Source organism: Musca autumnalis, unplaced genomic scaffold (assembly GCF_047663935.1).
Source record: "Musca autumnalis isolate F117 unplaced genomic scaffold, ASM4766393v1 scaffold_4, whole genome shotgun sequence".
Classification (NCBI taxonomy): domain Eukaryota; kingdom Metazoa; phylum Arthropoda; class Insecta; order Diptera; family Muscidae; genus Musca; species Musca autumnalis.
Window position 1 is genome coordinate 90,619,535 of NW_027411977.1, and position 19,024 is coordinate 90,638,558.

A 19,024-nucleotide genomic window follows, 5' to 3' on the forward strand; every position below is an offset into this window, starting at 1 on the left:
TTTATTACAGAGGAAATGCACAAATTCATAGCCGAACAATTACAGACGGGCCGTGTTCCACTGTGTATAAATCCGCAAAGTGCAGCATTCAAAAGTTTTGCCAGGTAAGCTAAACGTTTTCATTTCGCATAACACTTGAATGTAAGTTCTCTAAACCCCCTCAAAAAAACAAAAACGCCCAAACTTTTACTGATTTCTCAAAAAGACTTCTTTACAACATGTTTAATAAATTTCTATTTTATTACTAATACCAAACTTTACTTAAAAAAATGTTTAAATTTTATGTTTTTTAACATTTTGCCTATTGTTATTTTTCTTTCTTTGCTACAACAAATAAAACAAAAATGAAACATAACAATAAAGCCAATAAAATAGCAGAGATCAACTACAAAATAGTTCTACTGCAAAAAACACTGCTGCTGCTGCCGAAACTAATGACGGATCAAACAACTGATCTAGCAAAACAAAAAATTAAAAAAAAATATTAAATTGAATAAGAAAATTTGGGGTCTTATAGGCGATTTCTTTTGTAAAACATATGTATAACAAAAACAACATAAAATGCATTTAGAAAACATACAAGAAACACCTTGCCTAAATATAGGCACGAATTATAAAACACAATTTTGTAACTCCTAAATGTATGCAATAGAATAAACCTCAAATTTTCTCAAATTCCAAGTCTTCAAATAAATTTAACCACACATCTACAAAACCCTAAACTAGGTGAGAATTTGCAAAAAACCCTCCCAAATAGACATTTTTTAAAAACATTTTCTTTTCTTAGAAAAAAAAATCGTAGAGAATCAAAGTAGGCTGACCAGGAAAAAATCAACATAACTGCCCATCCATTTATATTGGTTGCTTAGGAAAAACCTAGTTGTCGATGTCCTTTGTGGCGAATTGTGGCCGTAGAAAAGACTTATAGCTGAGTAAATGCCAAGTAGGTCAATTTAATCGCATATATTTAAAATACATTTCCCTTTCGTTAAGGCCAATTTTATTTATTTTCTCTTAGTATAATTGTTAAATGTTAAAAGAATTTAAGCACAAACAACAACAACATCAATAACTTTTTACATTAATTAAGTCAGAGTTTTCCGGAATATAAATAAGTGTTAATTATAATTTATATATAATTGATGGATTTTACCATTTTCCCAATTAATTCCATTGTTAAACGCAACATTTTCTCTGTTCATTAATAATTTGGTGTGTGGTAAAGCCAACAACAAATGTCATTTATACAAATTGTATTTTAATTATGTAAATTAAAATGAAATAACTGTCGTTTGTTCCAATTAAAACAGAATTTTTATGGTTTTTTTCATCTTTTTTGCTTTGATGGGAAAAGCTTTAACTTATATAAATATTTAATACTCATTCTGTTTGTAAAAGTATGCGTCAAAATTTCTCAAAAAGAATTCTTGAGTGAAAATGTATTTTAGATTAGGTCCCAAAAGAAAATACATATTTTCTGGATTCAAATTTCTTAATAATAATCATTATTTTCTTTCACATTTGGTTTTTCCTTGGCTTTAACTACATTTTGGATATACATAGATAGGACTATGAATTTGATCGGCTAATTGTAGCCGATTTTGGGAAATATGTGGATTAGGGTGATGTCTTTAATATACATTTGTCATATTTTGATAAGTTTTTATTTAAGACTAGCAGACCCCGGTCCGCGTTGCTGGCCCGTCGCAATGAGTTTTAATGATATCTTTTTATTAATTTTTTACCTCACTTCTTCCGTCCATTGTCAAACCGAGGAGGATTTTAAATTTATCTGTAACCTTTCTTTTCTCTTACGCACTTTGTCGGATTTTTTCGCCCATTGATACGGTTTAGGATTTATGATCGTCCATATCCGCTGTCTTTATCCTAAAGCGATCTAATTTTACAAGTTAAAAGAATGGTTATGTCGAATTCTCTCGCTTATTGAGACTTATGTTTTAGTTTTTCATGGCTGATGGAACGTTGAATCTCAATCACCGTTGTCTCGAAAATTAATTTGCAAATATAGCGATTATAAAACAATAGGCTCCCGAAATTCGTCTACAAATACAATAGCATTTTGGACCACGGGATATTCCTGAACATTTTCCGAAAATTGCAACAAATTAGGTTCAGTATTTTTGGAAAAGTAATGTTATTGAAAAGAGTGGGCGTTGTCATCAGTTTTCAAGGTATAACATATTTAAAAAAGTGGGCGTGATCCGGTATTTTGGCTCTAAATATGTACCTAGGGTACACACAACCACATTGCCTCCCAAAACTTATGCTGAAACCGATATAATCATCATAAGTTCGGCTTATACATATAGCGTTTAAAAGAAAGGCGAGGGAAAGGTGCATCACCTCCTCCGAAATTCATAAATATACATAACAACGACAAAGCATGAGCTTTTGCTACAAATTTCATGGAAATCGGTTCAGTAGTATTGGAGATATAATATTTAAACAAGTAAAAAATGTTCAGTCGACTTTGCCGACAGATATACATATACCCTCAGTCAGTGTGAAGTAAAACTTTCACCTGCGGACAGATCGAATGTATTTAAGGTGTCTTCAGTATTTTGTGGCCCTTTTTGGACATTTGAACTTGCCGACAAAAATGTGGATTAGGAAGTAACTGCACTAAGACACAAATGTTCAACTTTTGTGGGGGAGATACCCTTAGGAACGACCGATATGGGTCATTTTAGAAGTTAAACTCAATTTTGACAAAATATTAGGAAATCCAAAGTTTGGACCAAATTGGTTGCCCCATTCAAGTGATATCGTCCTAGTATTTTAGTGACATATTTAAATATTGGGAGAAGTACCGGAATTTGTGGACCGGTATTGCCCCATGAAACTAAGTTTGGATATAATATGACGAAGACCAAATGTTGGACCAAATCGGTTGAACATTTCGAGAGTTATCGCGCTCTCCGACCGCCACATACGGTAACATAGGGGTTTTTACACCTTTCGGTCTGTTTTCCCAAGAACTTGGACTTGCCTCTGAAAAAACTTTTACCGTCGTAATGGTGGTAGTGAATGCAAATCGCTTGAGTCCATATTGGAACCTCATCTAAGTATGGTAGAATTTTCACGATGTGCAAAGTATGGATCAAGTCGGCTCCTTCCTTCAAGAGTTATCGTGCGCACAAATTTTCCGAACTTTTGTGGGGGAGGTTCCGGAAAGAGTGGACCGATATAACCCATCTTCGAACTTAAACTAAGTTTAGACAAAATATTACGAAATCCTAATTTTGAACCTAATCGGTTGTTCCTTTTGAGAGTTATCGTGCGCTCCAGCCAGACAGACACACAGACAGACAGACGGACGGACATGGCTAAATCAACTCCAAATTGTCTGAAAGACATTTCGTCCAAACATACTTGGGGTCTAAAACCACTATTTCGATGAGGCACATTTTGCCCGTATGAAAGTGTATATACCCTCCTTAGCATAAATGCTGAGGGTATAGAAAGACAGGCGTGGTCGAGTCGTAAGAAGTACTACATTGTAGATTAATCCGTAAATTATTAAACCGATACATGTGTAATTTTTGTAAATATAGCGTTTTTTTAAATATCGCATAGGGGAGGTACCCCGCCCCCTCTGGAATTCAATAAAATATGTAGTCTGTTTCTGGGGGGCCATCCCTGTACATACTCTGTCATTTTTAGGAAATCGGTTCAGTAGTTTTTGCAGAAAAACTTTAAATTGAACATTTAAAATTTAAATTGAAATGAAAATTGAAAAAAGTGAGCGCGGTAAAATTTTCTTTCCATAAAAACCTAAGTTGGGTTATGACGGCACTTGATTTTTATACATAAAGATATAGCGATTCCTATTTCCACCGAAGGCCATCTCTGTACATAGCCCGAAAATTTCAGGAAAATCGGTTCAGTAGTTTTGTAGACGGAACGTATTTTAACAAAAGGGCGTGGTCAAGTCTTTGGGTCCTAAAAAGTAGGTACAGTCGGAAACACAACCACAATTGTCTCGCAAATTTATTTTCAAACCGATACATTTGTAATTATTTTAAATATAGTATTTTTAAAAAATAGGACATGGGGGAATTAGCCGATATTTCACCGGGGGCCATCCCTGTACATTCCATGAGAATTTCAGTGAAATCAGTTCAGAAGTTTTTGTAGAAAGGATTAAAATTGCAAATTGAAAAAGTAGGCGTGGTAAAATTTTCTTTGCATAAACCCGGCCCCTCCGAAGCTAAATTTGTGGCATATTTTCACCGGGGGTCATCACCGTACATTCCATGACAATTTAAGGAAAATCAGTTCAGTAGTTTTTATAGAAAAGATTAAATTTGAAAATTGAAAAAAGTGGGCGTGGTCAAATTTTCTTTGCATAAAAACCTAAGTCGGGTTATGACGAACATTACACAAAAAGAATTATCCAAATCGATCCAGCCTTTCTCAACTGATGTCATTACCAATGAACAACATTTGATTTTTATTTATAAAGATTAGATAAAATATTCGACAAAAATACCTCACTCACAAATTTTTTTTCGACTTTTTATTATTTATGTATATTTTTGGCCAATTTTTTGAAGTCACTGTAAGCAAGAAAGTTAAATATTCACGTTGTTATTGGAGAGGATGAATCGCAGAGGGAAGTTGTCTTTCGTGCATCTGGAGTTGTGTAAGTCATGCATAACTTTGATCGCACACTCACTTCCGGCGATGCTGATCGGAGATTCACAGCTTTTGTGTTGTCATTCGCAGCTACAGGTGGTTCTTCAAAATTTACAGTGCGGAATGGTTGACTATGGGTGCCACCGTGGTGCAATGGTATGCACGCCCGCCTTGCACGCAGAAGGTCAGTGGTTCGATTCCCCGGCCAGGCAACATCAAACATTTTTCAACGGTGGCAAAATACCCCTCAGTAATGTTGGCGACATTTCCTGAGTATTTCAGCCTTGAAAAACTTCTCTACAAGTGGTGTCTTAAGGCACGCCGTTCGGACTCGGCAATAAACAGTGGGTCCCATATCATTGAGCTTAATATGAATCGGTGTGCACTCATTGATATGAGAGAAGTCTCCCTTGTCCCGTATGGGATGTTGTGGAACAATGTGTGTGTGTGTGTGTAATGGTTGACTATTGAAGAATGAACAGATATTACGCAACCTGTTCCGGGTTTCTGACATCAGAAAAATGACAAGAAGAGCTAGAATGGCTTGGGATTTTCATATGTTTGGATCTGCTTTAATTGTACAAAAGGAACTGACCGAAGAGAAACTTCATGTGTATTCATGTATTCATGCTTGTTGTATCGGCAACTTCCATCAACTTAATCCAGCAGAGAGTAAAATAAAAATACGAAGTGTGTTGAAATTGAAAACAACTGTTCGAAAAATAGAGCATACGTTTTTTAGCTTATTTTTTCAACTTATAGTGACCATAGAATAACAAGTTATTCTAGTGGTTATAGAATAATTAGTTATTCAGTGTGTTAGTAGGGGGTTTTGTAAGTAGTTACGAACACCAAAAAATACTGTTAAAACCCTTTATTTGGTAATGATCTTTTTTTTTTTTTTTTGCTGGACAGTTATCAGAATTGATCCCCACAAGTTTAGCATTCTGGGGTCCTTCTGCGACTGTATGAGTTTTCCCATTTTTCAACTTGAGCGCAGCAGACTTAATTCCTATAGATACATTCTTGAGGACCAAGATCTGATATTCAAAGCTCTCAAGCTGTTTGTCATCAAAGTGCATGCTCCACTTCTACAGATAAAACATGAATTCCAAGTACATCTTCACCCGAGCAGATTTGTCGAAAACCCCTTGAACCACACTTAAGCGAAAATGTTGAATTATTGTGTGGGATGTACCCGAAATTGTTGTCCGATATAGACCTTCTTGGAATTTGGTGTACATTTTTCCGGATAGTCAATTCGTGAGTAATCGTAGTCATCAGCCATTTTAGTTTTTGTCGGCAGGTTTTTGGAGCTTTTGGGTTATTAAATCATGAAGTTTGGACTGGTGCTGCAAGAACAATCTGTAAACTGCACTTTTGAGAAACGATGCGCTAAGTTTGGACCTTATCTGTTACTCTCTTCAAGAGTTATACTGCGCAAGATTTTATCAATAAAATGTATGATCTGTTCCAGAACCTTCAAGAAGCTACTAATTTTTACTACGATAAAATTTTTCCTTTATGTTATCGAAAAAAATAGTAGATTCTTGCAGTACTGGAACATACCATAAACTTTTGTTCAAACTTGTTCTATGTTTGTACCAAATCGGATGATCTTCGAGAGTTATCGTGCGACATACAGACGCACTGTGGGAAAAATACCGATATAGCGCGCAAAAAATGAAAAAACTCATATACGTCTATTTAAAAATGATTAGTGCAGTACTGATCTAAAGTGTCCAGAGAATCTAACGGTTTTTAAAATAACTTGTTTTACATCAACCAAAGTTAAAAAATGGTCCATTTTTTATTGACAATTTTTAGACTAATTTCGATATTATATTTTAGTGGTAAATTTGCGATCGCCGCATGCAGTCTTCTTACAAAGCGGCATGTATATTGGTCAAGGTATTTAGTAGAGAGTATCGTGGGATGGCGCGTAGAATCTGAATCTTAGCTGTAGTAACCTGCTTGAAAGATTTTATAATTATTTTATTATAAGAACTTGTTAATATAAAAATACCGAAAATCAATACTTGGACCTGAACAGAAAATTCTCTGTCAGAATATTTTAAATACCTAACGAAGACTAAACGCCAAATTTCAGCTATTTAGAATGGATTATATGATTAAAACCTTAAAAACTACCGAAATTGAGAGGTACCGTTCTATGGGTCTATATGAAAACGTGGACCTATATCGACAATTCCTACAGCAATGTATACATAACCTTAACGGAGACTACATTCCGAATATTAGTCATTTCGGTTGGATAATGTGTAGAAATCTTTAAAATACCGAAAATCGGAAGTTACCGTTCTAGAGGTAAAAATAAAAATTTACCAAAATTATTAATAAGTCAAGTAAAATTGTCAATCTAGAGATTTTCTTACCCAAATTATGGATAAAATACAATAAAACATGGACTTTTATTTTTTCGCGGTAGATCTGTTTTTTCCCACGGTGAGACGTTCGTACATGAGTATTGCCATACTCAGGATTCAATCCCATTACTTCACATATAAAATGAAACGTTGATTCTGCAAAGGTCTTTAATATGAAGCCTATGACATGTACAACTGCCGCGCATGCTATTTAGAGTGGCATCGATTTACGTGGATCTCAAGTCAATTTTTTTTTTTTTTTTTTTTTTTTTTTGATTCCATATCACATACCCGAAGGGGAATGGAGTCTCCTTTCATATAAATAAGTGCAATCGGATTCATTTTAGCTCAATGATATTAGACCTACTTTTTATCGCCGAGTCCGAAATCCATGTCATAAGACACCTCTTCTAGAGAAATCATTAGCTCATTTGAATTAATTCCAAACAAAGTGTGAACAAACTGCACTGGTGTAGCAAACACATTTTCCAATTCTTTGGAATAGAAATATCACCAATTTGAGTAGCATTTTAAACAATTCTTGGGAATGCTATTTATCATCAATTACCGGTATAGATTTTTAATCGGTTCATTTGAACTGTATTTTTTTTTTAAATATAATATATATTGTCTATTCATTTGATGAAATATAGTTATAACTTTTAAAATATTTTATATGACTTTTTTCAACCTGGACAATAATTTTCTTTTAACTCATTTAAATATTTAACAAAAAAATAAGAACTACCTGTAAAAACTGTTTATTATTGTTCATATCCTTTCATCAGCAAAAACAGTATCATATTAAATGCTTCTTCTTACTAATTAATTCATTTCAATTATTTATTTGTGTATATGTTAATGATGATGATGGCGATGATAATTGCATTCATCATTCCATTCATATTCAATTCATTTTGAAATTGTTTGTAAATAATTTTTTATTCATATCCCTGTTGTGTGACTAAACCTTCAATTATTAACAACACCCTCATATATAAAACTGCATATAACGTAAATTTTCTACATTTCAATTTAAATGTTAATAATTAATTAATGATGATAATATTAATTTTATTATTTTTTTGCTTTTTATTGCGTTTAAATAACTTGGTTTTAAACATTTACCATTTTATTGTCCCATAGTTTGTCATCGACGAAGTAATAATACTAGGAAATGTCTGAGAAAGAGGCAGTGTGTGAAATGTCCATATCCATCAACAATTAGAGAGCAAAGAAACCCAACGGCACATAAATTCATGACATAACACCATTCATCGATTAAAGCAATTAGAGAAACGTCCAGTCTTTCTGTGTGTTTGGAATGCATCCATCTGTCCATACATCCTACCTACCTACTACCTTCACTAATCCCCGAGCGTGTGATAATTTGTAAGCGTCGTAAAAGCAGCAGTGATTATTGAGTAGAATTATTTTGTTGTAATATTTTATTGACTCTTGCATAGTTTTGACCTTGAAATATTGCTAAATTATTATTGTACACTTATTGCAAAAAAATAATGACTATCAAAATATTTGCCATCTTAAAAATTATGAAATTTATGTACATTTCCATGAAAAAAAGGTCAAGTCTCCTTCCTTTTTGGTCAAACATATTTATTTTCATTGTATGTTTTTTTTTTTAATTTGTGGTGTTTAAATGGTTTCTTTTATAATAACTTGAATATTTGTTTTGCTTATGTCTCTGTCACTCTTTCTCTCTTTTAATATGTATGAAATTTTAATTTAGTATTCCAATGCATTTGTACTTAATTTATTTTTGTACATATTAAATATTTATATCTAAATAAATAATTATGCTGCCATTTTCTAAAGTATTTAAAACTTATAATATGAACGAAAATAAAGACAACGATTTTTGTAAACTCAAGTAAATTAGAAATCTGATCAATTTTAAACTTAATTCAAAACTAATGATAGTGAAATTCGGGATCTCTTTAATGTTAGAAGTTAAATTTCGTTTGTAGAAAGAATGTATAGGGATATGATTATGTTCACTGTTCTGTAGACATTTAAACATTTATTTTGTCTTTGAATCTACAGCATGACAACAAAGCACTTTCAAAGGGTGGTTAAACTCCTTTCCATGTTGTCTAACATTTCATGAGTAAACACTTACCACGATTAAAGAAGTTTATTGAGGCCAATAAAGGATGCACAACCCAAAGCAACCCAAAACGAATCGCATTTTCGCATACATTTGTATGAAGAAATTTTTAATTGGTTACAAACAAATATAAAAAAAAATAATTAAGTCGATGAAAATAAATGCGAACTTACATACCTATGTATGGTAAAAAGATTTGTAAGGATCTAAAATTATCCCATCTCTTGACCATTAAGTAGGATAGACAATAGGGGAATTAAAGGCGTATTCAACATATCGTCGGTTTCATGCTTAAGTGTTCCATAGCCAATTTTTTACACGTACGTTTCAAAGTTTTGTATGGAACAAATTGTTTTAAAGGACTAGGTTTAAAAACTGAAGAATAATAGTTTTTAAATCAAGATATTTTAAAATGTTGTATTGTTATATGAAACTAAAATTTATTTTTGCTTAAATTTAACGACTCCCGCTTAATAAAAGACATGTAAGATAATTAAAATGTCAGAAAATTAATTAAAATAGAATTCTATAGCCAGTACCAATAGTTCAAAGAAAGATTATTGATTTTTTCGAATGAATTAAAGACAAGAGAATAAGCCAATAAAAATTATATTCTTCGAAAGTGGAGGAGTCCACTTTTTAAATAAATGTAAAGGAAACATATAACAATGGTCCCTAAAGCATTTATTTTCTTTATTGAACCCACCGAATTTTCAGCTCTACAGCAGCACTTCAAATAACGGAGGTGGAACACAATTGATCAAAAGTTTGTTTGTTAAAAAAAGTGTTCCATGTGACACAAATTGCCAAAAACATGAAAAAAAGATCCTATGGAACAAGTCAACAACCTTTTGCATTTATAAAAACTGACCATAACTTCTAGACTATAACAGATATCTGACTAAAATAAACTCCTAATATATTCTTTGAGTTTAGTTAAGTAGAATTGAGCTCTTAAAGCATTGGATTTCTGCACCACATCTAGTCCTCTAGGCAAATGGCATATGGAACACTTAAGCATGGCACCAACGATATGTGTATTCGATTTTCAAATGAGTCCAGCCCTTATCCGGCATTCAAATTCAATGGAACAATCATCTGCAAAAGCGTTCCTAAGACTCCAAAACAACTTTCTAGGCTGCGCTTAGGTAGGAATCATAGGAATCACCTACAGCAGCAGAAAAGATAAATCAGTAAACTCAACACACAAAACATGGAACGAAGCAAACAAGCGTAGTGTCGCTTTTATGCCAATTGATTGGAAAATGTAGTATATTTTTAGGCTGTAATGGACTTCTGTTTTTTATCTATTTACTTTTTATACCCTCCACCATATAGAGGGTATAATTAAATTTGTCATTCCGTTTGTAACACATTGAAATATTCGTCGGAGACCCTATAAAGTATATATACAAGATGGCGCAAAAGTAACCTTCCGATGTTTTTTGGCTGTAATTACAAAAAAAAGGAAAAACTTTGATTCTTCTTGTGGAATATTTTTATTTGGTCTTTTAATTTTTTTACATCAAGTCGAGGATATGATATCAGATAAATGGCCGCCGCCACAGTTTATTGTCTTTTGAGCCCATTTTATGGCATTTTCCATCACTTTGACCAAAACTTCCGGCGATAGGTCCTCACATTCTTGGTGGATATTGTCTTTAAGAGCTGAAAGAGTCTGAGGCTTGTTGAAAAATCATCTTCCTCTTGGTGGTGATTGGCGGTCAGCATCTAACACCGTCTGGACTTTGTACGGAAACATCTTCAAATCTTGCACCAAAATTCGCTGTAAAGTCCGTCAACTGATACCCATTTGCGTGGCACGTCGTCTGGCCTATGTCGACGGCGCTTCCATGACATCCTCGGCTACAGCAGCAATATTCTCTGCAGAACGGATACTCCGGGGTCTGCCATGCATGGCAGCATCACGTGTTGTGCCAGTCTCTTCGAGGCGAGCGGCTAAACGTCTGCGACGAAATTCACGTTGTACTTTGGCACCGACCGATTATTGGTCAAACAAATAGTCACCAATATTCCGCGTTCTGGAGCAGTGTAGCGTAACATTGTTTATTAACGTGTATTTTACATGTGTTTACTACACAAATGTCAAAACAGAACTGACATTAGGGGCCAATCGCAAAAACTATAGCATTTTCTTGTATATTATTGATCAGCATAAAATTCTATGTCGGTTTAACCATGTCCGTCTGTCCGTCCGTCTGTTGAAATCAAGATACATCTCTCAATTTTAAAGATAGAAAGTCAATATTTGGTACAGAAGTTTTTATTACTTGCAGGATGGTTGGTATTGAAAATGGGATATATCGGTCCACGTTTTGATATAGCTCCCATAGAACAGTACCTCCCGATTTTCGGTATTTTTAAGGTTTTAGCTTCATTGTCCTGGCTGAAATTTGGTATTTAGTTATCGTTGGGTGTATAAAACTTTCCACTTTAAATTTGTTGGTATAAGTCCACGCATTCATATAGCCCCCGTAGAACGGTACCTCCCGATATTCAGTATTTTGAAGGTTTTAGCTTCATTATCCCACCAAAATGGCTGAAATTTTGTATTTAGTTAACTTTCCACCTGAAATTTGTTGGTATAGGTTCACGCCTTCATATAGCCCCCATAGAACGGTACCTCCCGATATTCGGTATTTTGAAGGTTTTAGCTTTATTATCCCATTAAAATGATTGAAATTTGGTAATTCGTCTTCGTTGAGGATATAAAACGTTCCACCTAAAATTTGTTGGTATAGGTTCACGCCTTCATATAGCCCCCATAGAACGGTACCTCCCGATATTCGGTATTTTGAAGGTTTTAGCTTTGTTGGTATAGGTCCACGCCTTCATGTAGCCCCCATAGAACGGTACCTCCCGATATTCAGTATTTTGAAGGTTTTAGCTTCTGTATCCCACCAAAATGGTTGAAATTTGGTAATTAGGCGGAGCTAAGTAGTTTTGTAGATGAAAGGAAACTAATTATTCCAATCTCTTTCAATTTAATTTTGTTGGAGAGTATAAAAAGTTCGGTCCGGCCGAACTTAACGTTTTCTTACTTTTTTTTTTTAAAGATGACGTTTTTCACTTCAAATGTTTCACCGACGAGCCAAAGGGGTGGTCCAAAGGAGCGTGCGATAACCCTTGTTATTTTTAGAATTTTTTTATTTAAATTTATTCATTTCAAAGCCAAGCCAAATGGCCATATGTGGCTAGTATACTACAATCAATACATAGTTCGAAAATTTTAAATAACTTATAATAATATGGAGAAAAATATTAAATTGAATACAAACTACATTTTTAAATTACAACAATTAAAATACAATTTAAAGTATGAATAACGAAAAATTTAAATTGGAAAAATTGTTCGTATATTTCACACTCTAACGATCAAATATTATCTTTTGGGTCCCTAAATGGTTTCGAGATATATTTCTGGATACGCCGCATAGTCGTTCAGAATTTGAATATGGAATTCAATAGAAAACATTATGTCAAAATATTCTATGGTGAGAACGTGGCGTGCTCTTAAAGACAACTATTTTTCTACGATAGAAACTTCGTTAGGTAGGATTGTAGTCTTTAGTATAATAAACTGTGCAACACGAAAATTATTAACCATATTTTGACACCGCAATGTCATAGAACACCAAAAATGAGAAGACACGTGTCTCGCCGTTTTTCCCTATTTCATTAACTTTCGCGGTTATAGGCCTCCAAAGGTTTGATGCTTTGATGTAAAAAGGTTCATTTAGTCAGGACTATATCTTCCAAACCGTTAGGAAATTTGAATTTATCTCAGAGGCAAAGTTGTAGCTCTTGTCTTAAAGAACAAAAATTGTGAACACATATAATCCATCAAACTTCATCTGCAAGGTCAAAATCGCCATAGTCAAATTACTTTTAAAATTTTTTCTCAAGTTTTGTTATACAGCTATCAACCGATCAAACTTAAAGCAAACAACCAAAATGTACCTAAGATCTCAATAAACATCTTTCTAGAATATACGAACTCTGTAGAAACGGATCTTAATGGTTTTAGCTACAATATTTAACGGAACCAGCTGTAATTTGACATTTGAGGTTCTCTGTGGTCACGAAACTTCACCAAAAATCGAACTAGCTGTAATTTGACATGTTCAGTGGTCACGAAACTTCTTAACTAAAAATCACAAACATAGGTCCATGTTTTGGTGTAGCTCTAATATAACGGTAACTCTCGATTTTCGGTATTTTGAGGATCTTAGCTACATTGTTTAACGGAACTACCCGTAATTCGACTTTTAAGGTCCCCTGCAGTAAAAAAAACTTTTCCAGCAAAAATTATAAAGATAGGCCCGCACTTTGGTGTAGCCCCGTAGGTGGTATCTTTTACCTGGCTGAACACATTTTTCAGATTAGATTAGATAATTTAGGCATTTGGAGTATCCGTGGTCGAAAAATGTTTCCACCTAAAATTGTGAAAGGAAACTAATTATTCCAATTTAATTTAGACTATTTGATGGTGGAGAGCATAAAAAGTTCGGCCCGGTCGAACTTAACGACTTTTTACTTGTTTTCTATAACATGGTGCGCCTATAACTCTCGAACACGTCAATCGTTTTGTTCCTCATAATATTTCTTGCAGACATAGATCAAGTTCGAATATGGACTACATCGGTTAACTTATCCATATTCGGGTGCAAGTCCATACATCCTGAAATTATGACCCTAAAGCACTATAAAAACCTGTAGACACATAAGATTCGTTCCCGTACTTTTTAATAGTAAAACTCGTAAAAGAGAGAACTGTAAAAAATGTTTTCTCGCACAAATGACAAAGTCGGCGTATCAGCCAATCAGACGCCGGCAACCATGTTACTATTTTTTTAGACGCTCAAATTTGTCGAGTAAAATGCTTTTAAAGAGAGCGCCATTCAGCGCCATTTTTGTTTAAAGAGAAGTGAACATTTTACAACTTTTTTGTGTACGAGAACGGGTTTTCGAGTAAAATGTGTAAAAGTCGTAAAAGTTGTAAAAACTTTTTAGTTCTGGAACAAAGCTATAACTAAAATGACTGATGAGCACGATAACTTACGAATTGAGTATCCCATTTTGCCGTAAACTTTCCTTCAAAAATACATCAAGCTCCAAGAAGCTCTATATATCGGATAATCCATTCGGATTCCTCCTCCCTCGCAAAAGTTCGACATTTTCATTGAGTCTAAACTTTGTTCAAAGATAGTTTTGAATTTTTTATCCAATTTACTCCTCTTGACCCTCTTTACCGCGATATAATTTGTTATGTGAGAAAATCCGAGCTTCCTGACATAATGGTTCAAAAGCTCTAGTTGCTACTGTGTCCAACAAGTTAAAAATGTCAAGTCGTTACTTTGGTTATATATATTTTTATCGCACCTTTCCATACAAGTGGCACCAATGTGCACTGAAGTCATACGGAGGTACTCTGTAACAGATTTTATGGAGGCGATCTGACAGGCTGGAATACTCTCTAGGCGATACATATGAAAAGTGTACGTGCAAACGTTTCTTGGATGCAGTACAACCTATGGTTTGTTCCTTATGGCATCAGTAATTTAAGGGGTTACCCCAAGTTGTGCAGTCCAAAAAATCCAATTTTCATGAATTTTTTGTGAGAAAACTACCAATAATTTTGTACATCTTTTTTCTGAAGGCGGGCACACTTTTAACTACTTTCGGTAATTTTTTGTGGAAAAATATTGAATAGTTTTGTGACAAATGGCCGCCTATGAAACACTGTTTTTAAAAAAGCATTTTGTGGTATCTACCCTAGCTCGTAAAAGACGGTCGTCGTCGGAGAATAAAACATCCAATCAACATGAACTTTGAACAGAAGCCATAGACGGTCAACGATTTTGCCCTCGTAGAAGGATTTTTTAATGGCCATAAGGCTTTTTAATGTGTCCGTTGAATATTTTTTGTGATGTCCGTGCAAATGTTGTTGAAAATGGACTATAGAATATTAAAATAATCATGTAAAAATTAGAAATATCAGTGGAAGTGGAAATATCTAAACTATATAATGTTGTCTATATCGATAGTTTGTTAACTCTATAATGAAGGGCATAGCCAATTTCAGATTCGGCTAGGAACTTACTGTACTCATCAAAACTACCCCTTACTAAACCATTTTGTCGCGAATAAAATGTGTTTATTTTTGGTAACTAAATTAGGTAGTTAAATAAGTAGTCAAAAATAACCACTTTTTACAAACGACATGCTCTTATTCAAATAATGAGTTAGTAAGGGGTATTTTGCCTAGAACTAATGTCTAATATTACTAAAAAGTGCTTTTTACCGGGCTGATTGGGTGCCTAATATTATATGTATTTTAGAGAGTAGTGTGGAATATTTTCTGGTGTTTATATAGTTTACAAAATCGATTTATTTATTTAATTTTAGCCATAAAAAGTTGTTGTTTGTGCTTTAATTTCTTTATTTAAAAATCAACTTGAGTTACTTATTTCCATTTTTTTTTCAATGCAACATAAAAAACAATATAATTAAAAATTTTTTCTATTTTACAGTTCAACAGTGGCACATCCTTCCGAATTGCCACCATCACCCCATCAATGGGAATGACGGCAAAATGAGGCCATAGCAGCCTAAAATTTTAAATTCTAAATAGTCCATAGTAATGCAAATGCGCCAACAACTACCAACTACAAAAATTTCAAAAAACACACACAAAATCTACATCGGCTATCGCATTTTCCATAACCACACACAACTTCCATAAACCTACATATAGTAAACGTGATTTTGTAAGCAAGAAGAAGCAACAGCAACTAAGACAACATTGCCACAAAGCAAGCAAGGAGCCATTTTAAACATAAGACTAACAATGCAGTGAAAGAAACCCACAACATCCTTCAAAATTAAACGAAAGCAAGAATAGGAGGAAATAAATGTCTTACAAAGGATACAGGACTTTTTTTGTGTTTTTACTAAACCAACCAACCAACCAGCAAACAAACAAACTTTCAAAGAAATAAAAAAAACAGCAACTGCTAATGAATGAAAGCTGCCGCAATTAAAAGACGACGAACGTAGTAAACTTTAAGGCCGCTTGCTATTTCAATACAAAAATGTTTAAGTAAGCAACAAGAAGAAATCATTCCACCACCGATAATTTTTTGTAACAAAGAAAAAAACAAACAACAACAACTCACAAACCAAACAAGAATATCAACAAAAATAATGCAAGAAAAGCTATTTGTAAAAAACACGGAGCAAAGGAAATGCATTACAGGAGCATTAAGAACATCAACAACAACAAAAACAACCATAAACTAGTCTTAGTCCTCTCGTTTTTTAATGTAAATGGATGCCAGCTAAGTTGAAATTTCATTGGAAACACTTTGAATATTCCAAAAGCTAAGAAAATAGTGAATATTCAAGCTATAAAGGAGCGAAAACATAGAACTTTGTATTATTAATTATAAAAAAACAAACTACATTTGCTAAACAACACACCCACACACACACACTATGATGAATGTAATACAAAACTATTTCTTTGCAAAATCACTCAATTTTATCTATGTAAATTAAAAAAAAAAGTAAATTATCCAGGAAATTCAAAGAAAACAAAAAACAACTTTTACATTTTCTATACACAAACAAAATCACTCTTTATGTAAGAATTCTTAGTTTATCTCGAATTAAAATTAAAAATTATTTATCTATGAAAGTACGAACAGATTCTATGGAAAATTCCAAAATCGTAAGGAAATGTAGATATATTTTAAATGCACGTCCAGTTCTAATACTGGTTATGGTTTTAACAAAAATCGTATTTTAAATTAATACACACACACAAAAACAAAATTTTTTCGTATATTTAATAATGTAAATTATTTATTTAACGAAAATTCTTGTTCAAATTACATGAAGAAATCTTGCAAGCAATAAGAGAATATGCTAGAAAAACGCCGTTTAACGAAAAAAGTTTTCAAAAGTTTCTTTAAAAATAGCGATAGACACAATTTTTTTACTGTAGCATACCTTAAGGAGCGACCATTTTATGTGTTCATGTTCTTTCAATTAGTTGAATTTAGCGTGTGAGATATTTTCACACACACAATTACGAATGCGTTATCCCATTGGCCGAAATTGTCTTCAAATTGTGATCAAAGATTTGCTATTAATCCTGAAAAAGTTTGTGAGATTAAAAACGGGTTTCCGTACCATATTTTCCTTTGCATATTTTATGGAGTTATTATTCTACTCACACAATAATACACCATTTTCAGATGTAATTCGAATCATTTTAGTTGTAATTCGAGAATTCCATTTGTAATTTGTAACATTTTATTTGTAATTCGAGAATTTCATTTGTAATTCGAAACATTTCAATTGTAATTCGTATTATTCCATTTTTAATTCGAATTATTCTATTTATAGTTCGAATTATTCCCTTTGTAATTCGAATTATTCCATTTGATATTCGAATTATTCCATTTGTAATTCGAATTATTCCATTTGAAATTCGAATTTATCAATTTGTTATTCGAATTATTCCATTTGTAATTCGAATTATTTCATTTGAAATTCGAATTATTCTATTTGTCATTTCAATTGGAATAATTCGAATTACAAATGGAATAATTCGAATTACAAATAAAACAATTCGAATTACAAATAGAATAATTCTAATTTCAAATGGAATAATACGAATTTCAAATGGAATAATTCGAATTACAAATGGAATCATTCGAATAACAAATAGAATAATTCGAATTACAAACGGAATAATTCGAATTACAAATGGAATTCTCGAATTACAAATAAAATGTTACGAATTACAAATCGAATTAGAAATGAATAATCGAATTAGAAATGGAATAATCGAATTAGAAATGAAATGTTATGAATTACAACTGGAATGTTTCGAATTACATGTGAAAACGGTGTAGTAAATCCAATTAATTGAATTGGGTGTGTGGAGAGATAAACATTCTCAGAGAGTACCGGTGGCCCCTTTTTGTCAATCACTGGATTAAAGCAAAAAATAATTTAAGCCAACGATTAACAAAAGGGTTCCCACGTGCTATCAGAGAACGTTTCTCTCTCCACACACAAAACTCATTCAAGTGAAAAAATCACAACAGTCCCCTAAAGTATGCAACAAAAATATAATGGCGCCTATCTAAAACACATCCAAAATCTACATAGAGTTGGGCAATTGAACGACCTAGTTCACTGTCCTAGTTCAAAAACGTATGAATAACATCAAACAAACTAACGTGAGATATTAAGTATACTTATTTTGTTCCTACTAACGACCGGCGTCTAATGAACTAGATTGTGAACTAGGTCGTTCAATTGCCCAACTCTACCAAAATCATTCGTGCGTTTTTCTATAACGTTTTACTGTGTGACTAAAATATGTTGTGCCCACTAAGAAAGTGTATTACAGGAGCTAGCAGAAACACTCGGTATGTTTTTCGTCTTTAACATTCTATCCAATTTTTGAAAGCAAATGTTGAAGCAAAGAAAGTAAACGGACTTATATGTCATGTAAAGGATGTATTGAGGGATCCATATGAGAGGCAAACCAGGAATTTTTCTTTGTCTCAATGTTTCCCCAGCCTAGTTTTTAGACATTTTTTAATAAATAAATTAAAAAATCTACACCATTTTCATATGTAATTCGAAGAATTTCAGTTGTAATTTGATTATTTCATTTGAAATTCGAAACATTTCATTTGTAATTTGAGAATTCCAATTGAATTTCGAATTATTTCATTTGTAATTTGAGAATTTCATTTGATATTCGAATTATTTCATTTGTAATTTGAATTTTTTTCATTTGTAATTC

At 33.1% G+C, this 19,024-nt stretch overlaps 1 protein-coding gene across 19 annotated transcripts in view; it reads left to right on the forward strand.

Moving 5' to 3' along the window:
• Window positions 1-16,359, forward strand: part of nmo (serine/threonine-protein kinase nemo) — a 447,619-nt gene extending 431,260 nt beyond the window's left edge. For 9 of the 19 annotated variants that reach the window (XM_073987000.1, XM_073987006.1, XM_073987008.1 and 6 more), the window contains 2 exons: window positions 11-104; window positions 15,729-16,359. In XM_073987000.1, the coding sequence (XP_073843101.1) occupies window positions 11-104; window positions 15,729-15,783 (149 nt within the window). In that variant the 3' untranslated portion in view covers window positions 15,784-16,359. Of the gene's footprint in view, window positions 1-10; window positions 105-363; window positions 727-787; window positions 944-8,192; window positions 8,938-15,728 lie in introns of those variants that run through there. The other 10 variants (XM_073987011.1, XM_073987014.1, XM_073987013.1 and 7 more) reach the window with 4 other exon arrangements.
• The last annotated feature ends 2,665 nt before the right edge of the window (window positions 16,360-19,024 follow it).